This window comes from Miniopterus schreibersii (assembly GCF_964146895.1).
Source record: "Miniopterus schreibersii genome assembly, chromosome: 6".
In the NCBI taxonomy this organism is placed as follows: Eukaryota; Metazoa; Chordata; class Mammalia; order Chiroptera; family Miniopteridae; genus Miniopterus; species Miniopterus schreibersii.
In genome coordinates, this window is record NC_138107.1 from 87,825,392 (window position 1) to 87,846,288 (window position 20,897).

Below are 20,897 nucleotides of genomic sequence, written 5' to 3' on the forward strand. Positions count from 1 at the left end.
CCACTGAGGCTCGGGTGAGGCCTGGGAGCACACCTAGGAGGCACTGTCAGTGAGGAGTTGGGTGGGGAAGAGATTGTTCAGAGCCTGGGCACCGCGCCAGCAGGATCCGGGATTTAGTTGGCGGGAATGTGAGCTCGCCGTGTGCAGCTCATCGGGGCTCCCACGGCACGTGCAAGCTCAGCCCTGGGAGACGTGCGGCCTCTGCAGGTGTGGCCGCAGCCCTGCGCAGTGTCTCGCCCGTCCGCTCCTCTCAAGAAGAGAGGCCCGTCGCAGTGCTGCCAAGGTCAGCCCTAAACCAGGGTGGGTACCACCGGAGCTCTGCCTCTCCATCCCCCGGGTCACGGTGACCCACAGCGAGACGGAACTGGACGCCAGGTGCCCCTTCCCGAGGCTCCCTGCTGCCCGACCTTTGCTCTGCGCCATTCCCCTTGCTTTCTAACTGCCAAAGGGCATGAGCACAATTCTGAAAAAGTTCTCAATCACATGGATTCACAGTGGAGGATTTTCCTTCCAAATGAAATGGAACGAAGTGTAATTGTTTTACTAGCGGCCTGCAAACTTGGTTTCATTCTTCATGGATGTCGGGATCAAGTCCCACCGGCGGAAAACCCCAGCTGGCGTGAACTCAAAGGGTAACGCCCTGGAAACCCGGCTCAGGTTTTTGGAACTTATTTAAAATACACAGCTAAATTCCAGCGCACTGGGCCAGAGAGATGACCTTCAGAATGGTTTTATCTCTACCAGCAGACTCGCCTCTTCTTCATGGTGCTCGCTTCCTAATCGCCACACGCTGGAGGCCCCTGAAGCGTGTCATCCAACTCGGGCCAAGCCGCATCCTCTTGGCTAATTTATCAAAACCCACTGGGAAGAGCTGGCCCCACGGCTGACTGTGGAGGGCGAGGTGTTCACGGCACAGTCTGAAATTTGGAACTACACTTTTTATTTTTGTTTTCTATCTTTGTGCCGTGAAACAATGCAGGGGAACAGTGGAGGCTGGAGTCCGCCAGGTTTAAGAGCTCGGGTGGAGAGGCGTCCCATAGGAAGTGAGCCTCCCGCTTTACGCGACCTGAGCAGGGGGCTCCGCCCCTCCTCCACCTGCGCGGCGTTTCCCCCCCCAGGACTGTGAAAACTTGCTTTGGGGGATTGTCCTGACCACTGTAGGACACTCAGCAGCATCCCTGGCCTCCACACATGCCAAGCTAGGAGCAGCCCAGCCCAGGAAGCTGCAGGCATTGCCAAAACCACCCCTGGCTGAGGGCCGTCAACCTGCAGCTACGCATGGGCGTTAGAGCTCAAGGTTCGTGCCTCGCTCCGCATCATGAAGAGTGAGAAATGGGGTCGCATAGAGTGCCCGCTCGATCTTACACTGTCATGCCCACATCCACAAAAGTGTGTGCTACTGACCTTAAAGACACTACTTTTATCAGTAAAAAAAAATAGTCCATTCAGCTAGCTGATGAAAGCCCTGTTTATGGGCAGCTTCATGACACAGATGATGTCTGGGACATCGAGGCAGGCACACCGGCCGCTGTAAAGATGAATCACTCTTTAGCTGTGCTTCGCGGAACCACGGTTCATGTAACCGTGAACAAATATAGATGAGACAAGATCAGCGAAAACTGCCGACGACATACTCTTCCGTTAGTGACTTAGAGCCCAGGCCCTGGCTGCTAATGACCGCGCCTGCTCTGTGCCAGGCGCTCTTCAAGTTTGATCTCATTCAACTCTCAGAACCTTCTAAAGAAGTTCAGAGAGGCTGGGGGACTGGCCCAGAGAACAGGACAAGCAGAGGCAGAGCCAGTCAGGGACCCGCCCTCCTTCTGCAGAAGCGACACCCTCCCTCAGCCTGCGTTCACTGTAGGCTGACGCGGTGGACATCGCTGAGCGATTCTAGGGCAAGTCCATTTATGCTGAAAAGCAAATGTCACTGGAAAGCGGGAAGCGTGAAAACCAGCCACGGTGAGAGACCGGGTGGGAGGGAAGATCCAGCGCCTTCTGCCTCCTCACTACAGAAAGCTGTGGTGTGAAACCCCTGTCACAGACGGACAGGAAGCGGGCCCGGCGCTCGCTAAGGGGCGTGCTCCGATTTGTATATTGGAAAATAAACTTCACCAAGTCAAGTTTTCAAGATAAATAAAAGAATTATTCCACCTATGTATAATTCAGGGAGGGAGACCAAAAAAACCCATAAAGGTCCAAAGGCTGAAATTCATTTTCTAATTTCCCAAATCAAAATCTCTCCATATGGACTCGGAGTTGCACGAGCCAAAAATATCCTTGCAGAAGCAGATTAGAGCAGAGCAGGGACAGCTCTGAGATCTGCTGTGTGGATGGAGCATCGCGTCCCACGCATCTTAACATCTTCCTAGATGATTGAGAAATGCTTTGAAAGGACCCTTACAAAAATTCCCATGGACACTTTTAACTTAAAAGGCATTATGGGCACCGGCCAGGAGAGTCTCAGCCAGCTCTCCTGCACAGCTCGCCCGTGTGCCTGCGCCACATGACGCCTGCATCAGTATTAAATATATTTGCCTGCAGCAGCCCGGCCTCTCCCAGCTCAGAATATCTCCTCTGAGATGCTACTCAGCGCCCGGTATTCCGCTGGGATGAAGGTCTCATTTCAAAAAGAACTATTTATGTACCTATGTTTCCCAAGAGGAGAAAGATTATTAATACTAGTCATTACAATGGATGTGTTCCATTTGCCTAGGAATCTAGATTTGTCAGTGTATGCTCATATAAATGAACTTATATGATCCTAATACCACCTCAGAATCTAGCTGAGTTCAGGAAATAAGGTCAGAATCATTAATTGGCCCCCAGTCAGTCAGTTGGTGGCGGATTGGGGAGGAAAAGCCTGTCCCTACGTCCCACCCTGGACCCGTCCGCACGCCTGGGCACCTGCTACGGAACAGACCGTATCCCTGCGGTCCCCGAGGAGCCGGGCAAAGGCCGCACTCCAGGGCTTTGGAAACTGGAACTGTGGGAACCCCCTGACTCGGAGATGGCAGGGCGGGGCCTAGCTGCTGGGCTCTGCGTTTGGTGCACCAACAACCTACACCTGCCTCACTCTCCTCCCAGTCACTCAGTGCAGCCAGAAGGCGGCGCCGTCCCTGCCACGAAGACAGGTGCGGGGGACAGAGGCCCACAGCCTGTCTCTCAGCGCCACGCTCATCACTGCAGTGCCTTCCGCCCGCCGCGGGAGCTGGGAAGGCCTGAGCTCCAGACACCCCAAACCTCACTGACAAAGCGAGGGCAAGTGGGGGGGAAGCGGAGACCTACGCCCCTTGAGTGGCTGGGGAGTGACGTGGCCGGGATTGAAGCGTCAGTGAATGACTCGGACTAGCGGTCCACGCGTGGCTCCGTATCTGCGGGAGGGATACAAGCAGGAAAATCCTTCCCCAGGGAGGCACCTGAGAGGAGCGGCAGTGAAGAGGCGGAGGGGCGCAGATGAGGTTTAGCTGCTGTTAGCAGAGGGGCCGGCACAGGGACGACCCAGGACTGCAGCTTGCTGGGACAGGATGTCAGTGTGTCCCGCTGGGAATAAAGCCTCTTTGTCGGAACGAGACAGCGAGTCAGTCCGTGGACACAAGAGCCCTGAACACCAGCCCAGCAGCCCCTGCTTCTCTCAGGGCGGCTTCAGGACCGAGAGGGGCGCAGCGGCTGGATCGTGGGGATTCCCACCAGTGAACACAGAGAACAGGGAGGGATGCATGGCCATGAGCTCCATCTGTGTGTGACACTGATTACTGCCACCTGTACGGGGATTTGCCCAGAACCCAGCGGTTGCAGTGTCCCAGCTTCGGGTTAATCTAGGAGAGAGGGAGGCCAATCTGATTTACGCAAATGTGGGAAACGCTATCGACCGCATCTTGTGTTCCTGCTTGGGTTCAATTAATTTGCTAGAGAAGCTCATAGAACTCAGAGGATCATTCTACTTACTAGGTCACCAGTCTGTTATGAAAGGGTATAACTCAGGAACAGCCAGATGGGAGAGATGCACAGGGCGAGGAGTGGGGAAAGGGCAGAGATTCCTTGCTCTCTGAGTGAGCACACCACTCTCCCCGAATCTCCGTGTCTTCACCAACTGGAAGCTCTCCAAACCCCAACCCCATCCTTTTGGGGATTTATGGAGGCTTCATTACATAGGCATGATTGATTAAGTCATTTGCCATTGGCGATCGTACTAGACTTCCAGCCCTCTCCCTTCCCCTAAGAAGGCTGGACCAGAAGTTCCAACCCTGTAATCTTATGGTTGGTTCCCGTGGCAACCAGCTCCCATCCTCAGGCCAGGCCCCAAAGTCACTTCCTGCACAACAAAAGACACCTTTGTTGCTCTCTTTCTTTAGGAAATTCCAAGGGTCTTAGGAGCTCTGACGGTGGCAAAAGTCAAATAGGCTTTGTTATTATAAATCTCAGAATTTCTACTTCTCTAGAAAGTTAATAATAGAGTATGTAAGGTGCATAGCGTTACTCAACTTTTGCATCCACCTGAGGGGCTTTTTAAATGTCACTGACCAGACACACCAACCTGCCAAAGCAGCAGCAGCCTCCCCACCAAGCCTGGAGTTATTTTAGGAATGTTGGGCTCAAAAACTCGATTTCTCGCACGCAGCTCAGAAGGTGCATTTGCATATTACTCAGTGAAGTGTGGTTTTTCATTTAGATCAAATGACTGTTCTAAATTAATTTACTCGGTTTGGATTCCAAGTTTTCTGTGCATGTACAAGGTAGGGGATAGCTGTTAGTATTAGTCTGCTTAGCAGCACTTCATGAAAAGTTCAGTTGCATAGTAGTCTATCAGCATCACTGTGTGATATAAATAAAAAATCTGTTAATTACAATAATTGTTCAGTTTTTCTCTTCATGTAGTTCATTGACTCAAAGTGAAACTTTTGGAAGGTATTCTCTTGATGGTGAGTTATCTGGCATTGTAAATTCTATTGGAAATTTAAAGTTCCACATTGAATACATTGTTTTTAAAGTGATAATATGAATATCTATTTGGGTGCAACACAGCACTATGGTTAAAAACAGCAGCTTACTGAATCAGGAACTTGTGGAGCATGCTTGGAAGTAGGTGTGGTACCCATGAAACTTGTCACTGTGTTCCAACGAGCTGTGATATCCTACCAATCAAAGCAGAGCTGTAGTTGTCAAAATTTGCAAATATTTTTGCAGAGACAGAGAAACTGAACCACAAAGTTGCTGTGACAAATCTGATGTTGAATAAAACAGCCTTCTGGGCACCAGCATCTACTGTCTCTGCTGCCCATCATCAAGCACAATTTTAGGAAACTTTCAGCCTTGAAAAAAACTACTTTGTAAACCAACACTAGTGCCTACTGAAGGGTGAGAGAATATGCCACGCCCAAACATGCCATTTTGGCATTAGGACTATTTTGAGCTGGAGCCAGTTGAGACGAAGCAGATACGAGAAAAGCTCTGCTTTCCTTTATTTGCCTAAATGAAGGACATACATTTGTAAAGGTGTCTCTCTGCCAAGAAGGGCAGAAGTTAATCACTGGAGATAACTCTAGACCTTTATCAGCCAAGATGACACCAGAGGAATCTATATTACAAACTTTACTAACTGGCCTTTATCTTCCATTAGATCCCCCATATCTTTACCTTCCCACAATTCTCTGCCCTAGAAGCTCAAAGTCCTTTTCCTTTGTCTTCTCACTTCTCTACAAAGTTATTTTTCTTTGGTCAAGAAGAACATAGTGGGGATAAAGTAGGTTTACAGTTGTTTGCATGGAAAATAATACAATAATTAATAAATAATAATACAAAAATAAACTATGTGTTTTGGGTACTCACAACTGTAAACCTACTTTTGCCCAGCCCTGTGTAAGCCTGAGTTCTAACCAGCTTTTTGAGTTACCCCTCTCTGGGTGCTCCCATGTATATGTGGGCTTCACTTGTCAGTAAATTTCTGCCTGTTTTCCTTTTGTTAATCTGTCTTTCACCAGGATCTCAGCTGGAGAACCTAGGAGGGTAGAGGGAACATTTTTTTTCTCCCCTACACTACAATAGTATTAACTATTTTATGAGAACCTTCTAAATTTGTTTTTGTTTTGTTCAAAATCAGTTAGCAATGTTTTATCAAAATCTTCAATTAATAAAATTCCCCAAATATTCAGCTTTGGAAGTTTTAAGTAAATATAAGTCACAGGAAAAGGTCATCAAGAAGAAATTGAAATTAATCCCCATAAAACTGAAGGCAAACCTGATTAGATTCAATGATGAGAAATTGAAAGGCACACAAGATTTTCATTCTGAAATCCAAAATTTAATTTTTGGAATATTTAAATTTATGGAAAGAATCTTTCAATGCAACTTTTATTTTCCACTAGATAAATTCATATTCATATCACAAAAAAGATTGAGAAAACTTTTGATCTTGTTGCCTAGAAATGGTGGAACTTTCAAAATATGTATAAATAGAAATAATTTACTTGACGAGTTGTTTTGTAAAAATGTTTGTAAAAAGGAAGTTTCTCTGAGTGAAGCTTGGGATAATATTCTGTCAGAAATATTTACTCATTTAAATTAAAAAGCAGTTAGAAGTGAGAATACCGTCTATCAAAGTCTTTCCTGAGCTTGCTACCAGTAGAGGGAGATGTCCTCAATTACAAATATTACGATCTACAGAGAAATATCAAGGGGAGGGGTTAATTTCTAATGCTTTAGTTATACAACAATTTTAAAGAAGATTATAGGCAGCTGCTTTTTTTTTTTTTTTTTTTTTTTAAATATAAAAAGGGAAAATAGGAAAACACATTTTGAACAAAATGTCTCAGGAGGAGAAACCAGATGTGAAGACTAGTAATGGCAGCACGAGGTGTCAGAATTTGGCTTTGGGGCCAAGGATCAAGTCCTGCCCTTTGTAATGTGCAAGGGGGAGTGTATCCACAGAACCAGTAAGGTCAGCATCCAGCTGGCTGGGTGTAAAGAACAGTGAATGGGCAGATTAGTACAGGCCCTGCTTAAGTTTATGTAAGTTATTCTATGCTTGTTTTTACACTGTCTTGGCCAAGTAAAAGCATCATTGTGAGTTTGGGTTCCTGCTTCGGAGCAATGGTACCCTGAGAAGGCACCAGTAGGTGCAACCAGGGTCTGTCTTGCCCTGACTAGCCCTTTCCCACCACACCCTTCACTGCTAGAGGACACAGCTGCCCTCCACCCTCCCTGCATCCCATAAACAACAGCCTTTATCACAGCCTGAAGCACCTACAGCACTTCGTGGGGTCACAGGTCAGCTCAATAAATACCTGTTGAATGAACAGGTTGATTGACCTTTAAGTTACCTCTGATGACAGAGGTGGTAAAGGTCACAGATGCTGCATGAAATTGCTTTGCCCGGGACACTGACATTATAGGATGCTGGTATCCGCACACACACTTCTGCACATTAACGTGTGGCACTATGGGGTAAGCTCCATCACCACCACACAGTAAGTAGCTCTTAGTCCTTGGAAATCTGCACCTGGACCCAGAAATGCTTGGATTTCATTCCTGGGCACTTCAGGTATAGAATTTGACAGCCATTAAGCAATACCTCCAAAATCAGACAGAAAAGTAACTTGCATATTAATTCTAAATCATAAAGAAAATGCCAAATATAACCAAAATGTAAGTGTGAATTGACAAAAGCAGCCTACAACATGACAAGTGCATTCAAGGGGAAGGGAGCTAGGGGTCCCATGTCTTGTCTCCCTTTGGTGAATGGGTGGATGGATGGATAAAAGAATGAATGGATGGGTGAATGAATGGATACCAAAATACTGTCAAATGAGGTTTAAATCACTCTCCCCCAGCAAGACCTAGAACCAATACAAATGGACTTCACTAATCTCCAAACCCAAGGAAATCATTTAAGACTGCAGCCCAAGGCAGCTTTGCTTTAATAGGCTAAATGAACTTTAGGACAAACTTGAAAGCAAGATTATTATAAAAACCATTTATATCAAACAACAGTGACATCAAACCATGTGTCATTATTGAAGGAAGAGTTGAGGGAAATTACAAGGTGGTCCTGCTTCTCAGATTTAACGTCCTATTGGGTGCTGGATTTAAAAACATGTTTCTGGGAGGTTCAGTTTCAACTGTGCAAGCATTGTTTTTGTTTTGTTATTTTTAGTTTGTCTTCAACTTTTAAACTGAGGAACGAAGAATAAAGGTGGGAAAAGTGCAGGGAGCCTCAGTCAGCCCTGGAAGCAGGGGAGGGTGGGGAGGGCTGTTTTCTTTTTTGCCAAATGAGATCATGGCAATGATTTTTCCAGTCTGTATGATTTCACACTTTGCATTTTTAAATTTTAAGAGTAATATTGTAAAGTAAATACTGTTTTTCCCCAGGGAAGGGGACCCAAAATCAGGGTGGGCCCAAGATACATGTGCTGGTAGGATAAAAAATACAAGTATCACCCTGGCTTCGTCCATGCCATTTCTATGAGGCTGAATATTGTTATTCCTGGGTCAACTTGAGGTATACAGAAATGGCCTGCACCCTTTTGATGCAGTTCTCTGGGAAACACTTAACAACACAGACCTTCTACCTTGAAGGGCTGGGCTTTCTGCTTTTCGCTCAAGTTTTTGCTTTTTGTTCAGTCCATTACTTTTTATTCATAAACTTAAGACTATTGAGTGATAACCTTGAGTGAACATTCCTATCATGAATCCATGACAAGATCCTTATGCATGAATCCATGACAACATCCCTATCATGAATGAATGACAACACCCCTACCCATGAATCCATGACAACACCTATACCCATGAATCCATGACAACACCTCTACCCATGAGTCCATGACAACATCCCCTACCCATGAATCCATGACAATATCCCTATCATGAATCCATGACAACATCCCTATCATGAATGAATGACAACACCCCTACCCATGAATCCTTGAATATAAGAAGAAACAATCCTTCTATCTTATGTATAGAGCATTACTCTGCTGCCTTATAAGAGACCTTATTCAGTGAAGTGGCTGGTTATACACACACACTTAAATCTAACTGAATATAGTCGCTTCTATTTATAAAATCCTTCAAAAGTAATAAAAGAAATTTTTTTTTATTGTAACAGACAATATTATTATTCCAGCAATTATCTCCCTGTGTATCTGGAAGGAAGCTCATTTCTGTCAAAATATTTTGTGATTTATTAATATAAAGGTGGCAGCTCAGCAACATGAAGCATGGAGGGCCATGCTCACTGTGAGATAATATGATAATATGATAATATGATCAACACGATGTATTTTAATGCCATCTTTATCTGCTTCAGTGGAAGGTTTTAAAACACTGGCTGGGGGCTGCATTCTGACTTAGAGAAAATATTTTTAATTTCTCCTTTTAAAAACTGAAAAGTGATTTAATCACCTGGTGCATTCAGAGCAGCTGGGCCCTGCTTTTCAGCACTTTCCATTCAGTTCCTGGACACCAGAGGAGTCAGCTGTTCTTCCTCATGGTGAGAGCACTGGCCACACTCACTCACCCACCTCTCCAAGGGGGCGCAGATGCGGACTGTGGGCAATACTGGGGGGCTCCCTGCCTCCGTGAGAACTGAGTAGGCAGCCAAAGGAAAACGTCTCATTTTTATTTATTCCTTTCTGGAAACAAGTTTGCTCAACAGATGTGGTTAAGGTTTTTAGACTTCTATTAGGCAACATTTATATTTAAACCTATTAAAGAATGAATGTAGCACGTAGGCGTATGAAGACTCACTAATCATGAAGTCGTACAGTTTACAGCAGCTTTAAAAGCCCATCTAGTACAGTTCCAAAGGCCAAAGAGACACAATGCTTAAAGGACCATCTTTACTTCAAGTCTGTAACAAAAAAGATCCTTTGACCTTGTTCGTGAATTCACGCTGGCAGTCCATTAAAGTCCTCCCGGATATCAGGGCTAAGCCCCCGGTATGGCAATGTGCTTGGAGCCGAGCTCAGAATATGCAGTGAAGCGAATTTGCAGGGTGTTCCTTTGCAGGGTGTAGACTGTAGAGTAAGGAATTCTCTCAACCGTCGACTCAAGATTAAATAGGCTCAGAGCTTCTACGCTGCCCTTGGCCCCTACACTGGAATTCAAACCTCACCGCTTCCCCCTTTTTGCTAACAGACCAGCAGCTCCATGATTTCTTTCTTTCACTATATTCACTCAGATGAGAAACACCCAGGTCCAAACCCAGAGACATGCTTCCATGTGGGGGTATGAATGCATGTGACATGCCAATATAAACACAGATAGATGTGGGGGAGAACTGAAAGGCACAGGGAACAGACATTTTAAAAATAAAATATTATGGGGTTCATAAACTCTTTGTCCCTAACATTAGCGTCATGTTCCAGGTTAGAACTTACTGGTATCAATACGTGTGTTTACATTTTACTATGAACTATTACATTTTACTACGACACTATTTTGAGGTATCAGTCATCTCCTAAGAGCCTACCTGACTACCGAGCAAGCTAAGGATCTGGCGTTTTGAAGTCTTTTCGCGTTAAAATATATGCAAACTGGGCAGACGGCATCGGAGTAAAGCAGACTCTGCTCCCGAAAGAGAAAGGCCTGGGCATGGGACGGTCATACCATCAGGAAGGCCAGGCACTGGGCGTGACAGAGCTTCCAGGTCCTTACCTGACGTCCGTGCATGTGATGCAGGGGATTCCTCGACGGTTTGTTGTGATCAGGTTCAAAGCTACTGATGTTTCTTCGTCAGAGGTTGGGTGTGCTGAACATTTAAAGAAAAATTCCTGCAAGAAAGAGAAATACAGTCAAAGACGTAGAATGCAGCCGGCCCTTCCCCGACTAAGCATTTCCACAGTAAACAATCTGGTCGGGCAAGAGAGAAGTCTCTCAGCAGGCATGCGTTAGAAATACTCAGCATCCGATCTTTCCAGGGAAACGATGGGCCTTGGGCAGCAGTCAAGGTCGGCCTTTGAGGAGGGTCTGGGGTCAGCTGGCCTTTCCTTCTTTGGGTCTTTCAGCCATGGAGCTGGGGACACTGTGCCCCTGGTGTAGCGATGCCCCCAGTGACAAGGGGTCAGGTAGAAGCACTGCACGTGGGTGCAGAAGGAGCCCAAAGCAGGACCTCGCAGGTGAGGAGAGGGACACCCTGAGCCACAGAGGAGGAGAGGGACACCCTGAGCCACAGAGGAGGAGAGGGACGGCCTGAGCCACAGAGGAGGAGAGGGACACCCTGAGCCACAGAGGAGGAGAGGGACACCCTGAGCCACAGAGGAGGCGAGGGACACCCTGAGCCACAGAGGAGGCGAGGGACACCCTGAGCCACAGAGGAGGAGAGGGACACCCTGAGCCACAGAGGAGGAGAGGGACACCCTGAGCCACAGAGGAGGCGAGGGACGGCCTGAGCCACGGAGGAGGAGAGGGACACCCTGGGCCACAGAGGAGGAGAGGGACACCCTGAGCCACAGAGGAGGCGAGGGACACCCTGAGCCACAGAGGAGGAGAGGGACACCCTGAGCCACAGAGGAGGAGAGGGACACCCTGAGCCACAGAGGAGGAGAGGGACACCCTGAGCCACAGAGGAGGAGAGGGACACCCTGAGCCACAGAGGAGGCGAGGGACGGCCTGAGCCACGGAGGAGGAGAGGGACGGCCTGAGCCACAGAGGAGAGGGACACCCTGGGCCACAGAGGAGGAGAGGGACGGCCTGAGCCACGGAGGAGGAGAGGGACACCCTGAGCCACAGAGGAGGAGAGGGACACCCTGAGCCACAGAGGAGGAGAGGGACGGCCTGAGCCACAGAGGAGAGGGACACCCTGGGCCACAGAGGAGGAGAGGGACACCCTGAGCCACGAAATAATTGGCACAAAGTCACACAATCATAGGTGAAGCCAGGAAATAACCTGGGCTTTCTAAAGGGAACCCAGTACTTTTTCTATTTTTAAAAACACCTCTGCACTGTGGACAAGTTCGCAGCAAGAGCGCAGGATGGAACGAGGGATAGAGGGATCCCACCGTCAGCAGGCAGTGGGACGGTGCCACCTGACAGACCCCCACGTTCTCTGCTCGTTCAGGGTCCCCAGAATCCCCGGAGACCCGGCCCACCCCACAGCGGCAGCTGGGGTGCCGTCCCCTGCGCAGCTCCCCTGGTTAATTCATTCCCCTGCTCTTGTTCTGCACATGTGCCTCTATTTTAGCTTTTTTTTTTTTTAAATATGTCTTTATTAATTTCAGAGAGAGGAAGAGAGGGAGAGAGAAAGAAGCACCAATGATGAGAGTCACTGATCGGCTGCCTCCTGCATGCCCCCTGACTGGGGATCGAGCCCGCAACCCGGGCAGGAGCCCTGACCGGGAATCAAGCCAGTGACCTCTCGGTGCTGGGACGGTGCTCAACCACTGAGCCACACCAGCCGGGCAATGCCACCCGTTTCACTCAGTCTTTTAAAATGCTCCAAATCCTTCGAGGGTATTGAGAGGAAGGCTTAAAGCAATCCCTGGCCACCCAAAGGAAAAGCGTGGAGGACACCACTGACTCCAGAACGTGGAGCCGGCTGCGGCGGCTTTTTTTTCTGACATGAAAAAAATCCTCACTCACAGCACAAAGTAATTCCTCCAAAACAGCTGAGCTGGCGGACTGTTGGGAAGGCATTTCGTACACAGAAGAATAGATAGGTCGTATTTATATTTTTTCTGAGCTTGCAGAGAGCTACTGGTAGACATTCAGCCAGCAAATCACCAAGGGCTCAGACACCGGATAAAACCCAGCCACACAACGGCCAGAGTCCTTTCACGGGGGCGAGGGAGTGTTTACAGATCATGGCGTAAGAAGTCACAGATATGAGGGAAACTCCAGTAATTGGTATGGTGCGATAAAATTAAAATAGAAATGACCAACCCTGTGTGTTCAATATGTAAGTCTCATCAGTGGATTTGGGCACTTTTGCTATCGATTTTTATGAAAGGGGGTTTTCCGTGTTCCTAGAGTAACTGGCAAGGAGGGAGGAGGGCCTGAGAGTCCACCTGGCCCGCAGGCCAGAAGGTCACTCTGCCACAGTCTCGTGGATGCTGGCAGGGGACACGAGGCTGCTGGGTCAGGGAGAGGTATGGGCATCCTGGTTATGTTGAAAATGAAAGAGCTGCCAGGCGAGGCACAAGGTGGGCACAAGCTTGAGAGGCCCCTGAAGAACTGCCTCCCAGTAGTAAGAACACCTTTCCTTCCAGACCGTGTGGCAGTGCTCCGGCCACGTCCTGTCCTACCCATCGGAGGACCTTGGTTTTCAAAGCCTTCTGACAGTTTCGGTCTGCACTCAGGACACACAGACTATAAAGGCCCTTGGTGGCAGTACCGACACCACCTAATTGTCTAGGGACCCACAGGGGGCACAGGACTCCTGGGCGCTTCCTGGGGGTGCCTGGCGCAGGGCTGGCACGCAGGGGTCGGAGTGGCCGCAGGAATGAGCCGTCTCGGGGACTTTGGAGAGGAGGGAGGGAGGGTGCCGAGCCCTCTGGGGAGGGCCGTGCTCTGGGGAATAGAGGGACGGGATTCTGCCCCGGCCTCTGTGTTCCGGGGAATTTGCTGTTCTCTCCTGTCTCTGGTTAGTCCGCAGCTTCCTCCATCTCACTGCTGTTGTTTTTCCTGTGGCTGAGTCTACTGTGCTGCTCATTCGGAAACCGGCCCCACCCGGGACCGAGTGCGGGGCGATGACACTGTCGCTGCCCAACGCGGCCGCTGCGACTTCAGAGCGTGCGGCCTGGGCTCGGACAGTGCAGGAGAAACGTCCCTTTCTGTGCGGTAACCCGCACCCTGATAACACGGCTGGACTTCGGCTCCAAGCAAAGAGCAAAACTGAACAATAAAAAAATCTGAGCTTTAAAACGTCTTAAATGACTTTAGACTCAGAAGCTAAGGTTTCCCCCTCAAAAGTCCTTGTTTCTTTAGCAACTAGACTTTAAAGCTTCTGTTAAGTTGTTTTCTTTACTGCAGGCAGCACAAGCCACTGTAAACACTCCACTCGAGACAAAGCTGGGCAGAGGAGAGCTTTCTGCACTTCACTAGTGTCCACAATTCTCTCCATCGATTTTGTTTCCTTGTTAGGCAAGAAAACAAAGTAAAATTTGTAAATTTTCCTATACGCTCGACACAGACAGAAAAACTAAGATGAATAAAACTAGTAAATAAATGTTACGGAGTGCCTTTTTTATTGAGGCTTAGATTTTTTAGAGTAGTTTTAGGTTCACAGAAGCAGGCACTCTTTTAAAGAAACTGTCCAAAATCAAGACGACAGACACACAAAAGGGAGCAGGCCCAGCGCAGTGGGGCAGGCTCGGGCCCTGGGGAGCGTTTGGGGTGGTTTTTAAAGGACAGCAAGTCCGGGGGGAGGCGACAGGGGACACAGCTGGAGGAGTGGCCTGTGGCCAGAGCAGAAAGGATGCGCCCCTCTCGGGGATGGTGGGTGTCACTGTCACCGAGAAGGCGCAGGGCAGCTGTGGATGCGTTTCAGCAGGGGAGCCACATGAGGTTACCGATAACACCTACAGCGCCTGATGAGAGGGAAGCACAGAAAAAGCGAACACCTCCTGACCGTCCCTGTCCCTCTGGCGCCAGAGGCCCCCTGGCGCTGTGCCCAGCAGGGGCAATGCCATAAAAGACTCCCCAGGTATATGCCACCCCCAGCCTGGTCACATGACCGTCAGCAGGTGATTCAGACCAAAGGGCCCTGTTCCCTCTGTCAAGTCAGGAATATGTTTTGGCTGAATTGCCAAATGTGGTTGATTGATCAAAAATAATATTATATCTACTAATGGTGCCCTAAACTTAATAACTTTTGTCTTTCTCTTCTCTGATTTACAGCTCGTCTTCGAAATAAAATTTATAGCTCCTGGGTGTACATAAAATTCAGCTAATTATATAAAGGAGAGTGGATTCTTAGATAGTAAGTGTACAGTTTGCTGTCATTGTAAGAAAGTTACATTAATATGCATTATTATTTCAGTATTTTATGCTTACGCAGTTAACAACACCATTCACATTAGACAGTGTGTTGGAGGGACTGGTGTAAGTATGAAAAGCAGTCTCTCCAGAATGTCTTTTGCCAGGACCTCATCCACCAAATATCAGCCCAGAGGAGATGTCTGTGGTCAGGTTATAAAATTTGCTCAGTGAGGGGGGGCCCAGGTGTTTGTATGAGTATGGAGGAGGCACCTAAATCACTTCGCGTCAACCGAAAGTCATGCTGAGAAAAGCCAACCACCAAACGTGCCCCCGACACGGACTCACGGCAGCAGGTAGCTCACCACTGAAACAGCCCACAAGCCGTGGGAGCCGAGTCCACCTCTGCTCACCGGGAACAGGAGCTTCACTTAAGCCCGTGGACGGCAGCAGGTGCACACGCTGGGATGTCTATGGACTGAGGCCTAGGGACCAGCAGGAAGCGCTGCGTCTCAGAGACACGGCCACTCTAGCTGCTGGTGCACACATTAGATGAAGTCATCCTTGCTATATATATACAGGGTTACATACTCATTAATGATAGTGACTTCTGCAAAAATTTATGTCTACACTGCAGTGGAAGCCCAGAAACACATTATTGTTACTCGGGGGGTGAATGCTACCATTTTCCACTTGGAACAGGAGGTAGGACAACCAGGCACGGGGCCTGTCACTAACTATGCTCAGCTGCTAGGGGCTTGATCGAGCCCTGACCAGTGTAATTTACAACGTGTGGGTTCTGGGCAGTGTCCCTGTGCCTTTCTGCCTGGGGACCTGATCCCATGAACCGACGTTTCTTTCCCCAACCCCCTAACTCAGAACCAGCCCGCTGGTCGGTGCACCTCGAGGCACCGAACAGAAGACCCGTGGCTGCTGTTTCCTTTACACTTTTCAAACCAGTCGGGCCAGTCGGTCTTCTCAGGACACACGGAGCTGCATCGGGCGCCGACTGTTCGCTGCTGCTGTGGAATCTCCCTCCCTGCCCCTCCCGTTTAAATCGAGGTTCTTTCCAGAAAGCCGGCCATTATTCAGGCATAAATCACCGAACAGGGCGCCCTTCCCAAAGCAGGGGTGTGGAAGAGCCTCGAGTCGGGCAGAGCTGTCAGTGTTTTTTTGGCCACACACGTTCTTTTGATCAGCAGCACCTGGTGCTCAGTGACTATACGGTTATTTGGCCTGTTATGTAGAAGCCCATCTGTGCAAACATGGCCACGTGCCGGCTCCGGGTGGCCAGACCTGTGTCCCGAAACGTGGGTGCCAGGCAGCGCTGAGCGTTACTGACCTTCACAACCCCACGAAAGCAAGACAGGTGACTAAATGTTTCATACGAGGCGGCAATGTGGAGATACAGGAAACACATTAGGACCTGTGTTAACATATAAACATTTACATTTATATGGTGATTATTAAGCCCTTTACATATATTATTTCATCCCATCTTTTCTTTATGAGAATTTTTTGGGATGTGTGGGGTTTACCATTTAAGATTTAGTGAGAAAGCAATACCAGTATCACTTTTAGATAATCTATGGATATGAAAATCCTAAATTGACTATTTTTAGTCAATTGTCAGCCTCAAATCCTTGTACATACATATTAAATATATCATCCTGCGTCTTTATTTGTGCTTCACCGTCTGCTAGAACATTCTTTCTGTGTGATCCTAATCGACATGAAGTCACGTTTCGCTAAATATTTTATAACCCCTTTTATAAAATTGGGAATACATTAGCTACACATATAAAATTCCACACATGTTTGAATATAAATAAGTGTTTATATGTTTTGTCAAATCCCTCTGTTTGTCTGACAGTTAAAGATAAATCATGCCACGAGGGGAACCTCGGCGAGCCAGGCATGTGCTGCCACGGATGGGCGCCAGCTTCCTGGGTGCGGCCTCCTACTCGGTACCGGCTTTCATTAGCTACGGATTGCCCATCAAGCTGGGACTGCGGTACTTAAAAAACATTTATTCACACATTAAATGAGAGAAAACTTAAGTGAATTTTCTGGACTCCGGTAAAGTCTCAAGAGAACAGGATAGTGCATAAGAAACCCGCTTTATGGACGTTTGTGGTGAGAATTTGTCAAGGGTCCATTTCCAGTAGATTTCCTCCCCCACCCCACAAAATGCCTCAATATAAGTGGGACCTTCAGGGAAATCATTCTGTGGATGTAAGTGATTTATGGTGTCGTTTATGTTTCCAAAGAAGAGTGGTGTGAATTGAGTGTGTGTGTTTGGTAATTTTTTTCACGGTACCATAATCAGTCTCTGCTCCTTTGAGAATGAAAACCATTCTGTTTTATTCTGCGCTCCTGACACACAAAAGTGTTTGATGAAAAGATCTGAAGATTTTCACTAGACGTAGGGAAGAGAGAGTGCCAGCACCCCCACCCCAGAGTTACACAGAGCGTGCCCCCACCTCACAGGCTGTCCCGCCCGCCTGCCGCGTCCGTTTCTGAGTCAGGGCCACAGTGAGCCACCGTGACTCAGGAGCAGCCATAAAACAGCATCTTCATCGGCCGCCCGGAGAGGACACCACCCGCATGGCCATGAAACGGACAGGCGACCAGTGGGGATGCCTCTGCGTTGACACACGGACGCGAAGCCACTGTGCCCATCTGGACACTGACCTCCGCTGGCGACTGCTTGTGTGGTGTTAAGGAGAGTGACTGTCCCTGCCTTGGACCCGCCCCACAGTTCCTGAAAAACAGGAGAGGGCTTGCAGTGAGTTACCCAAGAGCAGGAGCAGACACCGGCAAACCCTCCTCTGCGGGGCGCGGAGCACGTCATTGCCCACCCGCTCGCGCAGGGGCTCCCGTTCCGCATTATCTGTTGGCCGGGCCACGTGCTGGGTCCCGGGGGTCCCGGGGAGCAAGGGAGCTGCATGCCGGCAGGCACCCCAGCCAGGAAGGCAGGGAGAGGCGAGCGATGACTGCAGCGGGTACAGGGAGGCGGGTGCCGTGGTGGGAGGATGGCGGAGGAAACGGAGGGATGGCGATCTCGGGACACGGGTACACCTGCATGTGACCACACCTGCCCCGCAGAGGAGCCACCTCCGGCCATGAAGATGGTGCAGCGATTGAGGGAGGCAAGGTCCTCCAAGCCAGTTTCCTAAGCCCGGACTTTTCCATTTCACAAGCCAAAATAATAATAAAGAACTGGGTTACTGACAACTTCTAAAATACTGATCATTACACATCACACAGATACTAAGAGCAACATGATGGTTATATTAATAGTAAAGCAGGGTATGCTTGAAAATTTAATTTAGAATAAAATTTAGTTTTGCAAAAGTTCTGTAAATTGTTTACTTGATCCAAGTTTATAATTTGGCTGTTTAAATTGACAATGCATAAAATTCCTTTCATTTTGGTGCTTTATTTTATTACAGTATAACTGACGTGCAATAAAACGCACACATTTAAAGTATAAAGTGTGATCACCGTAATCCAGACAGTGACCGTATCTTCACCCCCCAGAGTTCCCTTGTGTCCCTTGGTAATATCTCCAGCTCACCCTTTCCCACAGCCTCGCACATCCCCAAGTTGTCTCTGGCCTCCTTTCTGGGGGGTTTTCCATAATTTAATAGAGAAATCATGCAGCACGTACTATTTTTTTCAGGCAGCAACATTTAAAAAACTCGTCCGTGTTGTTAATTGCATCGACCATGCATCCATTTTCCCTGCAGGTGCCCTGTCATTACATGACTATGTGACAATTTCCCTCTCCTTTCACCTGCTGATGAAGACTTGGGCTGTCCCCCAACATAGCCCATCGTGAAAGCAGTCCTTGCGCACTTGGAAAGAACCGGTGCTCTGCTGCTGTTGGGTGGGATGCTCCAGAAATGCCCACTAGTCGCCTTGTCCACATTCCTCCCGATGTCCCGTGTGCTCTGCTGTTGGGCAAGTTTGATTGTGAATTTGTCTCCTTTTTTCTTTGCAGTTCTGTGAGCTTTCATTCTACGTAAACTGAAAGTCTGTTACTAGGAATGAAAACACTAAGGATTACGAAGGCCTCTTACTAAACGGATCCCTCATCATGACAAAACTTTCTTCTTCAGCCAGTTCCTTGCTCTGAGGTCTGCTGGTCTGCAACTAACAAAGGCAAGCCTGCTTTTAAGTTTTTAAAATGGTATATTAGCATGGTATAGCTTTTCTTCCATCTTGTAATTTTTAATCTACTTGTATCTTTATATTTAAAGTCGGTTTCTGGTGGGGAGCATACAGGTGGCTGCTGCTTTTTTATCCAACCTGAAACCTCCGCGTTTAACTGGGTGTCAAGGACATTTCCGTTTACTGTGGTTATTTATATGGTTTGATTCGAGTCTATCATCTTACTGTTCCTTCTCTGTTTTCCCATCTACGCTGTTCTTTATTCCTCCTTTTCATCCGTTTTGTGTTAATTACACTTGTGCCTCCGTGTTACCTTCTTCATTGGCTTATCAGCTATAGCTCTTCATTACTTAATTGTTGCTTGGAGATTATATTATACATTAGAGCATTCATCTTAAACTTATCCAAGTCCGTGTTAGAGTGATGTCATGCCACGTCTCACTCAGTATAAGAACTTTCAAAAATATTCTTCCAGCCCGGCCGGGCGTGGCTCAGCGGTTGAGCGTCGACCTAGGATCCAGGCGATTGGGGTTCGATTCCCGGTCAGGGCACATGCCCGGGTTGCGGGCTCGATCCCCAGTCAGGGGCATGCAGGAGGCAGCTGATCAATGACTCTCTTATCATTGATGTTTCTATCTCTCTCTCCCTCTCTTTTCCTCTCTCTGAAATAAATAAAGGTATACTTAAAAAATATATATTCTTCCAATTTTGGCACACCCAGCTTTGTGCTATTTTTGCCATACAATTTTTTTATACATGTTATAAACCTTACATTGCATTCTTTGTCGTTTAAAGACTTGGTTATTTTAAAAATATTTAAGTCATAAAAAAATATATATTTGATCATGAAGTTACCTTTCCTAGTGCACTCCATTCCCATGTTTCCATCTGAAGTAATTTTCCTTCTGCTCCAAGGATGTCTTTTAATATTTATTGTAGTGTAGTTCTGCTAGTGATAAATCCTTTCAGCTTTTGTCTGTCTGAAAATGTCTGTTTCACCTTCATTTTTGAAATTCATTTTTGCTGGGTATAGAAATCTGGGTTGAAACATTTTGTTCTTTCTGCTCTTAAAGCAGGGTATTTTTCATTTCAGACATTGTAGTTTTCCTCATTAAGAGTTCAATTTGGGTCTGTTTGTATCTTCCATCTCTCCACTTAACCCTCTGAATGTAGGGAATACTGTTACAATGGCTATTTTTAAATCCCTGCATGCTGTTTCTAACATCTGGGGCAGTTCTGGTTCAGTTTTGATTGATAATATTTCTCCTCACTGTTGGTCATTTATTCTTTGCATGACCTGCAATCTTCGATTGAATGCTAGACATCATTAACTGGCCGTGTTGACGCTGAACATTTTTGTATTCTAAGAAATATTCTTGGACTTTTTGTTGGAATATAATTACTTGGTAATAGTTTGATCTGTTCGGGTTTTGCTTTTCAGATTTGTTAGTTGCGTCCAGAGAAGCATTTAGAGAAAATTACTTCCCGCTACTAAGGAAAGGTCCGACAGTGGCCAGTGCCCCGTTAATTACGACGTTCTGCAGCTGGCGGCTGGAGAGCGGCATTGCCAGCCTGTGGGGGGCTGATCCTGCTCCTCCAATCCTTTCACAGCTTTCACTGCCGTCTCTGGATTCTTTGCGCAGCTCTTGTGCTCTCCCGGCTTTGTCCCAGGCATCCAGACTCTCAGAGTTGTCTTTGCAACTCGGGGAATCTGCTGGGCTCTGCCTGGGACATCCTTCCTGGGGCCGGAGCCCGAGAACTCTCTCCGGGAAGTGGTCTGGGCACTAGGGAGCTCGCCTCACCTCCCTCCG

The 20,897-nt window shown here is 47.7% G+C and overlaps 1 protein-coding gene across 5 annotated transcripts in view; it reads right to left on the minus strand.

Moving 5' to 3' along the window:
- Nucleotides 1-20,897, minus strand: part of PRKN (parkin RBR E3 ubiquitin protein ligase) — a 618,945-nt gene that overhangs the window by 275,672 nt on the left and 322,376 nt on the right. For all 5 annotated transcript variants that reach the window (XM_081141126.1, XM_081141124.1, XM_081141123.1 and 2 more), the window contains exon 6: nucleotides 10,654-10,769. In XM_081141126.1, coding sequence (XP_080997252.1) covers nucleotides 10,654-10,769 — 116 coding nt within the window. The remainder of the gene's footprint in view (nucleotides 1-10,653; nucleotides 10,770-20,897) is intronic.